At 44.2% G+C, this 12,868-nt stretch overlaps 1 protein-coding gene across 2 annotated transcripts in view; it reads right to left on the bottom strand.

Annotated features, from left to right (window-relative positions):
• TOX (thymocyte selection associated high mobility group box) overlaps nucleotides 1-7,902 on the bottom strand; it is a 296,409-nt gene extending 288,507 nt beyond the window's left edge. Inside the window, exon 1 of one of the 2 annotated variants that reach the window (XM_036071359.2) lies at nucleotides 7,460-7,902. In XM_036071359.2, coding sequence (XP_035927252.1) covers nucleotides 7,460-7,561 — 102 coding nt within the window. In that variant the 5' untranslated portion in view covers nucleotides 7,562-7,902. The remainder of the gene's footprint in view (nucleotides 1-7,459) is intronic. The other variant, XM_036071356.2, reaches the window with a different exon arrangement.
• Between the last annotated feature and the right edge of the window lie 4,966 nt (nucleotides 7,903-12,868).

The raw sequence follows: 12,868 nt of genomic DNA, 5'->3' as shown, positions 1-12,868 counted from the left end.
AAATGGACAAACGAAAAGCATTAATAGTAACATTGGTACATGACCTTTGGTATTATAAATATGTATAAATGATGATTTTTCCTGAGTAAAATGGAAATCTGAAGATAGCGCTTAAAAGTTAGCTTTAAAATTATTCATCAAGTAAGGCAAACTTGCCATAGACCAAACTACAGAGGTCTGGAAAAATATTGGTACCTCCTGTCATGAAAGAGCAGGGGATTTCTTTCTGGCATTATCTTCCTTCTGGTCTTTTCTGCTGCACCATCAACATCCAAGCACAGAGCAATATAATGTTCCCATTTTCAAAATGAATGCTATAGGGAGAAACATGTTGTAACCAGGAAAAGCTCATTCAGGTTAATGTGAATTCCATGTCTCAAAGTATTATGGAAGAACAGCTATAATTAACAGTCTGTTGGCACTTCCATTATAAACCACATTTCTAAGCAGTTTATAACTCAACTGTTTTTAATGAGAAATTGCTCTTTGGGATGGAACTTGGCCTGCATGGTTTAAAACAAAAAATTCTCAAATTCATTAGGGCAGATGTAAGCTGTATGGCCTTGGCGCTCCAGCTTGCGAATGGACAGTCCATTTAGCACGATTCAGTACCGACTGCGCGTCCCATCAACCACTGCAGACCACAGGCCATCTGACTCTGAGAAGTGCAAAGATCAATTGAAAAATATATCAATAACACCAAAATGGAAGTAAAGGAAAGGCGAGAAAGTATCTCTAGCACTGGTAAAAGTAAATATTCCCATATTTGAATTTTGCTTAAATTCAATTTAAACAAACAAGGTGGCATTCAAGTCTTTAGATGATTCACACGGAAGCTTCTTGGAGGCAAGAACTATAGTTGGGGCCACAGTATTTATTAACTATGGTTCACTACAGTCTTGTTTTCTCCTAAGGTGTACATTTTAGATTCTTGGATTTGGTTGTATACAATGTAAGTTTTACCTTTTTTTTAAAGATTTTATTTGTTTATTTGACAGAGGGAGACACAGCGAGAGAGGGAATACAAGCAGGGGGAGAGGGAGAGGCAGAGGGAGAAGCAGACTTCCCGCTGAGCAGGGAGCCCGATGCGGGGCTCGATCCCAGGACCCTGGGATCATGACCTGAGCCAAAGGCAGACGCCTAACGACTGAGCCACCTAGGCGCCCCTACAATGTAAGTTTTATCTTAAACAATTGATAATATTTTAAAAACGTAATTGTTAACAGCATTCGATCAAGTCATGATCATTACATTTCATTTTTATTGAGATACAAGATAAATATTCTGCGTTAAGACTTCCCAGGAACCTGGAGATGCACGTTCAGAGAGCTAAAATGTAAGATAAGTTATCCAAATTGATTAGTTAAATAAGTTCTGTGTGTCCTACTCTTCCCATTTTAGTTCTCCATGCACATTCTGATGAGAACACTTAAGTCTGTTAACCCATTTACTTTCTGTAAGCATAACTCACCTAACTTGGCCAACTAAAGATCGGGAGACCACAGTCCCACTTTCATACTATTTTACAACCTAAATAAAGATTTACCACTGAAAGGGATGTTCCAGGAGCTGTTTCCAAGCTCTAAATACACTGTGCTTAAAATGTGCGGGGAAGGAGGAAACTAGTAAGAGCTTAGAAATGGCCACCATAGTTATTTCCCCTCATAGCATCCTATCTATGGTTTCTTGGTCTATCATTGCACAACCTTATGTCATTCACTCAGACGGGGAAATGGAGAAAAAGAGAAGAGCCTAATTTGGGATTTTAAAAAGTGGATATGAACCCGAAGACTGGCAGATTCCAATTTCCTTAACCAGAAAATAAGGTCAGGTACTGGAGGAAGAATGGATATGTCAACATGATGATGGTAACAGTGATGACAAGCAGGAAAGGGAGCATGCACTCCAAGATAACCACAATGCTGAGTCACATTCCTGAGGAGAAGGAGGAGAGTTCACATTAGAAGGTACAGACCTCCCAGGTTCAATTTAAGATTGGGGCGGAGAGAAGCCAGGGTGCCAGGCTCTTCCTGGATTGGAGGTGTTTGGGAAGGGGGGAGGCGGGAGGGGGGAGAGGCAGGAGGCATACAGATAGACCTGCTGCTGAGGGCAGGCTTCGAATCAGGACAAGAAGGATCACCAGCGGTTGAGAAATATCTCCAGGGTCTTTTCAACTTTCTAGTATCCTAGCAAAATGTTGGAAAACACTAGAATAAATCATCCTTTGTAGCTAAATAAGATTTTCCTCCACTTCTCTACTGTTATCCCTCTCTTGAATTGAGCCCATCACAAAAAGGTATGGCCACAAAAATAGTTCCACATAACGAAACCAATATTTGAGACCCAGTTTTGGTCCCAAGAAAGCCACTGTTAAACCTGGAACTTTCCCTTTTTCTTCCAGGTTCAAGTGCCTTATTTCTTTCCTGTTCTTACATCCCCTACAATCACATCATTTAAAAAAGATCTACAATAAGCAGCATATTTAAGATAGTATTTAAATATCAGTTTAGGGGCGCCTGGGTGGCTCAGTTGGTTAAGCGACTGCCTTCGGCTCAGGTCATGATCCTGGAGTCCCAGGATCGAGTCCCGCATCGGGCTCCCTGTTCAGCAGGGAGTCTGCTTCTCCCTCTGACCCTCCCCCCTCTCATGCTCTCTCTATCTCATTCTCTCTCTCAAATAAATAAATAAAATCTTTAAAAAATAAATAAATAAATAAATAAATAAATAAATATCAGTTTAGTTTTCCTAACTAAGCAAAATATTAAAACACTCCTTAATATCATTATTCAGTAACTTTAAATATATATGATAAACTGTGAGCATACTAAACCACATAAGCTGTGTTAAAAATAGCATTTGAGCTCTCCAAAACCCATAACTACAATTTTCTCATAGACATTTAAAATTGGAATTTGTGACAGTGAAATATCCCACAAAGTCAAGATAGCTACATTTGAGGTTTTTGTATGATATCTGATTTAGTGGCCAAAACCATATGATTGCTTGTTTTATGCTCTTTCTCACCTATAAAAATTTTATTTAAAGCACATTTTAAGGACCTCAAAACTTAAGAAAGATCCAGCCAATAAAACTCTCAGGGGAATTTTAATCACACTAATGATGTCCCAAGTATCAACTATGAATTTACTAAAGTCCTAGAAGTTACAGAGGTGGATAAGAGAACTAATCAAGCATGATGCTCTAAATTGCTTATAACCCTCCCCTTCCTCCTCCTCCTCCTCCTTCTCCCATCCTCCTCTTTTTTCTTACATTTATTAAAGTAGGAATAATGACTCCACCTTAATGTGTGCTTGCACATCCTGTATTTTAGATGTGATAAGTTTTGTCACATTAAAGTACAAGACATAATGCTCTAACTAAATACGAAAATAAGCTCAAAGGAGATTTAGCAGAGACAATAATGAATCTTGTTTTTCTCAAAAGTTATTGAGTGTTTAATGTTAGCCCTGACATTTCAATGCTGAGTTCATCACAAACAGGTCCTTCTTCCTATGTTTATATGAAAAGATTATACACTGTCCTTCCTCATTTCAATGACAAAAGCCCAACATCCCAAACGGCCATTATTCTTTACTCTGTGTATAACTAGTATTAAGCATGGGTCTGTGTCTTGGACTTCCCTGTGTCTAAACCAAGCAAAGAAAGATTCAGGACCTGATTCCACAAAAGCAACCACTGAGAACAGTGAAGACCATTATTTCCTCACCCACTGCTGGCAGAGGTCAGCATCCCTGTGATTAGCCATGTCATAACATCATTGTATTACTGCTCCTTATGTGGGCAGATACTGAGCAAGAACTGAACACATCACATCATTGTAAAAATGAAAAAGTGCCACTTCTTTGTCCCAATTTAGCATAAAATCAGTGAAAACAATCTTTACAAATGACACTGCACTAAGAAACTGAAAGGAACTGTTATTACTCCGTAGGTATAGATTTAAACTGATGCTCTGACACCTTCAACTAGAACAAAAAATAGGACTATATTTTACTACTGCACTCCAGTTGTGAGCTCCTTTAACGCAATTTCAATTAAGGGATACAATGTTACTTAAAATAGTCTTAATTAGATGAAACTGACTATGGTACCATCTCCCAATGTCTGAAAGGTAGCCATGCTTTAAGTTCCAAGAGGTGAACACTGTTACTTTCAGCCTGCATGTTTCTGTCCAGTCTAAGAGCTACGCTGCTCTTTCAAAGGCTGACCTATATACAGCAACATGCCATCCGTTCTCCTGTTTGTATAAGAGATGCCTCGCACCGTTGCCATAACCAACATCATCCGCATTGTTCTCACTTTTCTCCCGCAATGGGCTATGTGAAAATGGAGGCCAGTTTGCATAGTGATGTCCTCATAACGTAATGTGCTCTTACAATAGAGCAATAGTAGATTAAACTGTTTCCAAAAAAATTCCTCCTCTGGAGTTTATTGACTGAAAAATGTAAGTAGCGTTTTGGCAATCTATAGAGCAGCAGCAGGAAAGTGTCAGCAGGGTAACACAACCTCCTTTTAGTTTAGAAAAGCTTCGGGAAGAGGATATTCATTTTGTGGATTAGGGTCTCTTCTAACATTGAAAAAAAGATCATTGGGAAAACTATAGGTACAACTGCATGATTCTGAAGCACATAAAGATACTGGTTCCACTGGGATTTAGCACACCAACTTGAACTACAAAAGTGTTGACAGATTTAAAATAAAGATAATTATTAATTTATGATCTTATCAACCTATGAAAAACAAATAACCTGACAAAGTGACTGTTTCTTGTAATAAACCACATATTCATTACACCTCTGAAAGACGCAAGGTTTACTTTGCTGTCTTGGCTCTTTTAGGGAAGTCTGATCCAACTTGTTTTTACTAAATGTAGATGCAGATTTCTTATTTCACCTCTTCCAAACTTCTGCCCATCTTCCATATCCCTGCAAATCCACTTGAGTCATTGCAAAAATGAATGCTAGTTGACTACATTCTAAGCAACTAAAATAGTGAAGCTGGATAGAAATTGTGTACCAGTGGTGATCATGACGGAGTAGAAAAAACTAGTGTCTGGGTTTTCTGGGGCCTACCAAACCTACTCAGTATATTTAATATAATCGGGGGATCAGTGACAAATATATTTGATAGACTGCTATACAGAGAAAGGCAGGGGAAGAAGTTCTTGGAGAAGCATTTCCATGAAGTCTCTTCCTACTATTAGAAGTATATCATGACTTTGCATCTTTAAAAATCCATTATTCCCTGGATAAGTTAAATAGAAGACTTGCAACTAGTCTATAGAAAGGGTGGCTAATTTGCATTTAAAAAGAACAGTTTGCTCCTCATACACGGGGGGACTTAAAAGGAACTTCAATGAGCTAGAAAAGAAATTCTGAAGACTTTCTAAATTAATTTATTCAATTCACAGCACAACCTACGAAAATTATTTAAAGCACTTAATTGGAAAATCATTTAATATATTGAAGTAATTCTTGATTTTCCAAAGCATTTAACTTTTAAATTAAATCTGACCCTACTATCACAAGAATGACAAGTGAAATGTGTATCCAAGTCATTACCTTCTTTTTGGAGCCTAAAATCACCGATAAATCTAATAAGATTTGTCCAGTTTCACTGCCAAAATGGTTCTGACTTTTTGGTACTGGTTACTACTCTGGAAGATGTGTTTACTATCCATGATAGGTCTGCTACTTTATTATTTTTGTTAGTATTAGTGCTATGAGCAAAACAGAATGTTACACACACAAAATACTTGCTTATAAAGGCAAAACAGATTTTAAAATAAAAGAACTATGCTACTAACAAATAATGAAACTTCATCACACAAACTTCTCTTGCCAAAGTTACCCGAGCTTTCCAACCTGTTCGGAGCTAAAGAGCTCCCTGTGCGATAAAAAGCCTTCCTGCCTTGCACAAGTCTATATTTCCTTCGTTTCAAACTTGCCTATCCATCATAGGCATACAGCACATCCCTTTTACTGAGCCTTACACTGTACACAACATCAAGGAGCTTCTGCCCGGAGTGGTATCTGTGGTTCACTTAACTCACAGTTGTGTGTGTGTGTGTGTGTGTGTGTGTGTGTGTGTGTCCCGACTGACCAAGACTGAGCTGCGAGGGGGTGGCGTGGTGGGGACCCCGGGGGCTGAGGATGCAGCGCGCTAAATACCTCTGTATCACGTAAAAAAAAAAAAAAAAAAAAAGCTGTTTGATGATGCCTCGCCACCAGGCAAATATTAGGAGTCCCAACGATTTATCCAGTGGAATTCACCGAGGGGCCGACAAGGAATTGCTTGCAGCGGATAAAGTATCAGGCAGGTTGAGCGCGAGCTGGGCGTCTAAACCACTCGCCCAGCGTCTCAGAGAACTCATTCCTCCCAGCCGACGTTCACCAGGCGGGACCGCGTACACACGTCCAATAAGCCCGAGGCGAGAACAGCCGTGGCCCTGCGGCTGCTCTCGGAGGCCGGTCCCCGCGCGTCCTCCCTCCCGGGGCCGAGAGTTGGAGAAGCACCCTCCCTTCGCACCCCCTAACTATTCTATCTATGGGACAAGCGGAGCTCAGCAGTAGCCCCGGCCGGCTCCCCCCGCCCCAACCCCCGTCCCGGGCCACCCGCCTGATCAGCCGCGCCCGGGTCCCGCGCGGCCTTGGCACCTGGGGTCACCGGGCTGTGGGTACAGCCCAGCATGGGACCCTGCTCCAGCCCCGTGCGGAGTGCTGGAGCTTCGGACGTAAACTCGACGCGCTCGCCGGCTTCTAACAAACTTGCAATTACCGCCCCCCCCCCAAAGCGGGAGTTGTCCCCCAAAACCCGCTACCCGCTGCACCCTGGCCCGCAGACCGGCGTCCGAACACCGGGCTCAGTCGCCCGAAAGGGTTTGGGAAAACAAAAGACTTGTGGAGCAATTGTCCCGGCGGGGGGCGGAGGCGTCTCCCTGGTCCCTGCACCCCGACTCCCGGCTGCTCCCCTGGCAACTAATCCCGGTCAGGGAAGCGGTGCCACGAGTCCCCGCAGCCCGTGAGAGGGCGGGAGGGAGAAGGGGAAACTAGAAAATAAACTGACTTCTCTTACTCTCTGCCTCCGTTCCCGGACCCCAGACACACCCCCAAAGTATTCCGTGGTCTTCTCTTAATTTTTTTTAAACGCCCCCCGGCAAACCTAGTCAGGGAGCCTTAGTCGCGGACAGCAGGAAGGAAAGAATCCGAGCAAATCGTGTCACTTTCCGCACAATCGCGGTGTTTGGCAAACCCCCGGAGCTGCTGCACAGTATTTACTACCCAAGCGCACGCAGGGCTGTAGCGGGCTCCGAGCCGAGCGCGCCCGGGACCGGCCTCCGCCGACCGGCACCGGGAGCCGAGCCGGCCCGCCGCCGCCGCCGCCCCCCTCCCGGGATCAAGCAGCAAGAACACGGTGGAAACAAAAGCAGAGCGTTCACCTTGTTGCAATAGTAGGGGTCCAGGCAGGGAGAAGGTCCCAGACAGGGAGCGTCGGGCGCAGCGGCGGGCTGGGCTGGAGGTGGATAAAATCTTACGTCCATTTCACTCTCACATCAAGCAACTCCTTTTCTTTTCCTTTTTTTAAAAAAAGTGTTCAGCAAAACAAGCTTAGACGGAACAGAGAGAGGTGTCTGGACTCAGGAGTAAAAGAAACACCTTCCTTCCCTCACATCCGTTTGTGGTTTGTTTAAGAAGAAGAGGAGAAAAAAAAAAAAAAGAAAAAAAAAGAGGGGGGAAAAGCGCTCAACTCTCCCCCAAGCCGCGGCGCGCACCCGTCGGCGCCGAGCGCGCAGCCTGCTCCGCCGCCGCCTCCCGGCCCCGCCGCCACCGCCGCCGCCGCCGCCGCCGCCGCCGGGCAGGTAACTTCATGCGCTCATTGTCCCCCCGCCCGCCGCCCCATCCCCGCCTCCCGCGCCCCTCGCCGCCCGGCACACGCGCTCGCGCTCGGGCTCTAGGTCCTGGGCGTTTTATTGGAGTCTCTGAGTTGCTCTGCTTTTAGTTTATTTTCTCCACCTTGGAGGCCTGGGATGGGGGGAGGAATGAAGAGGGGGACAGGGCGGGAGTGGGGGGTGAACGCCCCAGGCCGGGCGGGGTAGGGTGCGCGGCAGGACGCGGGGCTGCTTGCGGCCCAATGGCTGCAAGCTCGGGGCTGGGGGCCGGGGGTCGGGGGCCGGGGGCCGGGGCCCGGAGGAGGGAGGAGCGGAGAAAGAGGAGGAGAGCGCGGCCGGGACCGGGCCGGGGCGGCGGAACCCCGCGGAGCCTCCGCTGTGCCCGAGCCGGGCTCCTCCCGGCCAGCGCGTCGCACACAAAGGGGCTGTGGAGCCCCACCACCGGCGGCCCCGGGGCACGGCGGGGAGCGCGCAGCAAGGGGGCGCTGTGGCGCACCCCGCCCCGCAGCCCCGCCCCCGGGCCCGCCCCGGCCCCACCCCGCTCCCACCGCCCCCTCCGCGGCGGTCCCCACCTCTTTCTCTGCGTCCGCCACCTCCCCTTTGGTGGCTCTCCCCGCTCGCATCTCTGCGTCCCCACCCCTACTCCCAGCCCCTGGTGGAGGCGGCTAGTCCACGCAGCGCCGGTCCTGGGGACCGGGAACCCGCAGGGAGCGTGAATCATCTGTGCGCTGTAGTGGGCTACTGGGCTAGGGACCCGAAGGGGTTGCAGGGTGTGGAGGGGCTTAAGTGTCTACCCCCTTCTGTCACTCGCTTCCGCCCCCAGCCCTCACCTCCCAATGATCTGTGACCCACTGGAGGGTTCGCAAAGCTAAGGCAGCCCTAGAGACTCTAAAAAGACCACAGGGGTAAATCAAAGTGTAAATAGGGAAACAATCATCAACACACAAGATCAGGCTAGAGGGAAAATACGTGGGCTTGCTGGTTGCCCCTGATGGGATTCTTGTCTTTTTGTAATTGGAAGCCCAGTGATGCTCTTGGAGAGGCACGGAAGACCTGGAATCAGCCTCCCCATTTCTCTGGTCGGTAAGTGGGAGGAAGTCACTAATCATGTTTTCCCGCCTTACCTCTGAAACACAGAAACTTGCAACTTCGTTTTTTTTCCAGATGGCTGGAAAAAAAAAAAAAAAAAATCCACGTATTTTGGCTGTAGTCCAACAGATTTATCCCTGAGGCTCTGTCCTTGGTGGGAAGTCCAGGCAGGAGTGGGTGATATTTACCTTCCCAGGAGGAAGTAGCCCGCAGTAGGGCCCAAGACCATGCAAAGGAGCCTGGAAGTACTTCATCCTTTCCACTTGTTTCTGGTGCTAAGGAGGATACAAATAACATTCTGTCACCCCACGCAACTGTACAGTGCATGTTGATTGCCTACTGCTCTGTACAACTTTCTTACACAGCTATCTTCTTTCCTCTGCAATTGAGAGCACCTGTCAGGTACAATCAGAGAGATCTGGAAGAAAATCTATGAAGAAAGTATAAGAAATGATAACATCATTGAGTGTCTATATGTGGCTTTTCAGGAACCTTTTACTAAGCATTGCTTTGTACTCCTTGCATCCTTTTTCTCTTAAACCATTGTTTTCTTTTTTCCCTTCATCATTTTTATAAGTTGCAAAAATCCAGCACTTTCCTTATCTCAAGATTGACACGGTGGAAATTGTGTAGGGAGAGAGGGCAGTATGAAAAAAGAATTCCTCTCCACTGGATTCAGAAGAAACTCCATATTTACAGGTCCTTTGAGGCATAAGATAAAATAAAAAATAGAAAATGTTTTCCCTCTTAATAAAGGTCTTTATAATAAAATTTAAATGTTTTGTGTTTTGTATTGTCAGGGTTCAAAATTCAGTTGTAGATGCTAAAATATGCTTATAGGTATTTCCACAATTAAAAAAAAACTTTTGAATTTAATTTAAATATTTCCAAGCTTAAATTTCTATCATCAATTCAGCATTTATTTTCAACGTATTACATCATCTCAAAATTCAATTCTGAAAACTTCCTTAGAATCTGTAATTGATGTCTGTTTGAGGGCCCTATGGACATCAGGAAGATGAAAATTTTCATTATCAACATTTTGACACCTAGGGAAGACAATGATGTCTATATTTTGTTCCCTAGACCTCCTACTTTGCTCTATCTTGAGGAGAAACCCAAATGCATGGGAACTGTGTGTCCCTCTACTTAATTTGGACCTGGTTTCTTCTGTGTGCAATCAGTAGAGTCAAAGTGGCATGTTTGTGCATGGTGTGGTGTGAGGGGTGGGAATGTGAGCTTTTGATTAAAAAAGCTCTTGACTCGGGGCGCCCGGGTGGCTCAGTCGTTAAGCGTCTGCCTTCGGCCTAGGTCATGATCCCGGGGTCCTGGGATCGAGCCCCACATGAGGCTCCCTGCTCAGCGGGAAGCCTGCTTCTCCCTCTCCCCTACTTGTGTTCCCTCTCTCACTGTGTTTCTGTCAAATAAAATATTTAAAAAAAAAAAAAAAAAAAAAAGCTCTTGACTCCAACCACTCATACATGGAGAGTAAACCATGAAGGTCAACTTCATGGGTGGGGGGAGGGGGGTGCGTGCAAATGAAAATGGAGTTAATGATCAATCATGCCTTCCTGATGAAGTCTCCATAAAAATCCCTGAAGTTTAAGATTCAGAAAGCTTCGGGGTTGGTGACCACATGGAGGTCATGGAGAGTGGCTCCCTTGGAGAGAGCATGGAAGCTCCATGCTTTTTCCCACATACCTTACCCTATGCTTCCCTTCCATCCCGATGTTCATCTGTATCCTTTATCATATCCTTTTATAATAAATGGGTAAACAGTAAGTAAACTGTTTTCCCTGAGTCTTGTGAGCCACTCTACTAAAATCATCAAACCCAAGGAGGGGGTCATGGGAACTTCTGATTGATAGCTGATCGGTCAGAAGCACAGTTAAAACCCTGGGCTTTCAATTGGCATCTCAAGTGGTTTTCTTGTTCTTGGGGCAGTGCCAGCAGTCTTGTGGGGTTGAGCCCTTAGCCTATGGGATCTGATGCTATCTCCAGGGAGATAATGTCAGAACTGAGTTAGACTGTAGGACACCCAGCTGGTGTGACAGAATTGCTTGAGTTTTTCCCAGCTCAGGTGGGAATGTGAGCTGTTGGTTCAAAAAAAAAGCTGTTAACCTCAATCACTCATACATGAAGAGTAGACCGTGAAGATCATCTCAGTGTGATCTAAAAAAAATATTCTCTTTATGATGTTCTACCCAAGGCCCATCACATATGGAAGGGGAGCAGTTCTCCCAAGAAAAACTTGGGGGAAGTTGAATAGCTAAACCAATGAGTAAATCTTGTTAATTTGGGAGATAAAAATAGTAGAGAGGCATTATATTATTTTTCACTTTATAGGACGTTCAACTCTACATCATGGCTAAGTTTACTAATTTATTTGTCCATCCATTCGCTCATATATTACTCAACAAAGACATATAAGCAGAGTAAAGCTCTATGCTATATATTATGTATAGGCCACATGTAAGAACAAATTACTTAAAACAGTTTCTGTTTTAGATGTGTTCTAGTCTTCTAGAGCAGTATTTCCAACTTTGGTCAGTGGAGTCACCCTAGACGCTTTGAAAAATACTCATGCCTGGGCTTCTCCCCCACAGATTCTGTTTCAATCCATTTAGGGTAGGATCTGGGCATAGGAGTTTTTAAAAACTGTCCAGTGGCTTATCACTTTCAAGAAAGATTGAGAACCAGTGGTCTAGGAGGAAAGATAAATATGGGCACAAAGGGAATGTTAAAAGCACAAAATTTTCGTGTGAATGAATTTCCTGGCTGGGTTGTTATTTTGTGTTGGCTCTCACAAGGGGACATAGACGGTCACCACTCCAGGTCCCCATCATCTGCCCTGCCCTTACAGAGACTTAGTGTGGCAATTGACTCAGTTATTCTAACGAAACGGGAATGAATTGCCGTAGAGACCCAAATTACAATTTGGTCATCTAAACTAGGAACTCTCATTACCAAAATGTGTGTGTCCATGAACAAAACACCTCCTTACTAGTATTGATGTAAGAGAATTGATAGCTATCCTTTCTGAAATGCATACTATGTCCTGGACCTAGTCATAATTTCTTTACATTTCATTTCACTTTCTTGTTTAGTTTTACAAGTTACATTGGAAACCCTAACCACTAATTACAAACCACACTTAGCATCTCATTTTGTTCCCTCAACACTACCCATCTTCATTTTAATTATAGTTTCATAATTATTGTGTTTTCAAATTTGCACTTGTTTCCATTGACCACATTTTATGTTTACCGATTCTTTGTACTGTGGACGTAAGTCCTAAACCTTGTAGTAATGTCTCCAAACTACACACAGAATGTTCTGCATTAGGGAAAATATCCTCTACACAGTCAATCCTATCCATGACTTATAAGAGTCTTATAAAAATCATTCAACAACAACAACAAAATGGCACTTCTTGAGGGGTATTTTTGGTTAGCTTTTGGAGTTAATTTTCTTTAAGGGTTAATAGCCCTCTCTATATTGACAATGGGGATGAAAGATCTTATAGAAGGATTTATTTTGAAATGCCAAATATTGAAACTAAAATCAAAGCATGCTGTATTTTATAACAAAATTAATATCAGTCCTTTACTGGCCTCCTCGTATTTAAGGGTGAGCTTTCCAGTAATAGCTGATACCTCAGTCTCTCTTGTAGAAGGAAACCTCATTCTTTTAAAATACCATACATTTGAACACCTCGTATGGGCCACCTTGTATTATAAGCCATCTTGTTATGCATGTGTTTACAGGTTTACCTTCCTAACAAGATTATGTTTGAAATAGGTATGTCTTTTTTTCCTTACTGCCTAATCAACGCTGAATCCTACCCGTCTTCAAGGTTCTAGAAACATC

The sequence above is a fragment of the Halichoerus grypus genome, chromosome 5, assembly GCF_964656455.1.
Source record: "Halichoerus grypus chromosome 5, mHalGry1.hap1.1, whole genome shotgun sequence".
NCBI lineage: Eukaryota > Metazoa > Chordata > Mammalia > Carnivora > Phocidae > Halichoerus > Halichoerus grypus.
Note: the sequence above shows the minus strand (reverse complement) of the source record. Positions and strands in the feature narration are given on the sequence as shown.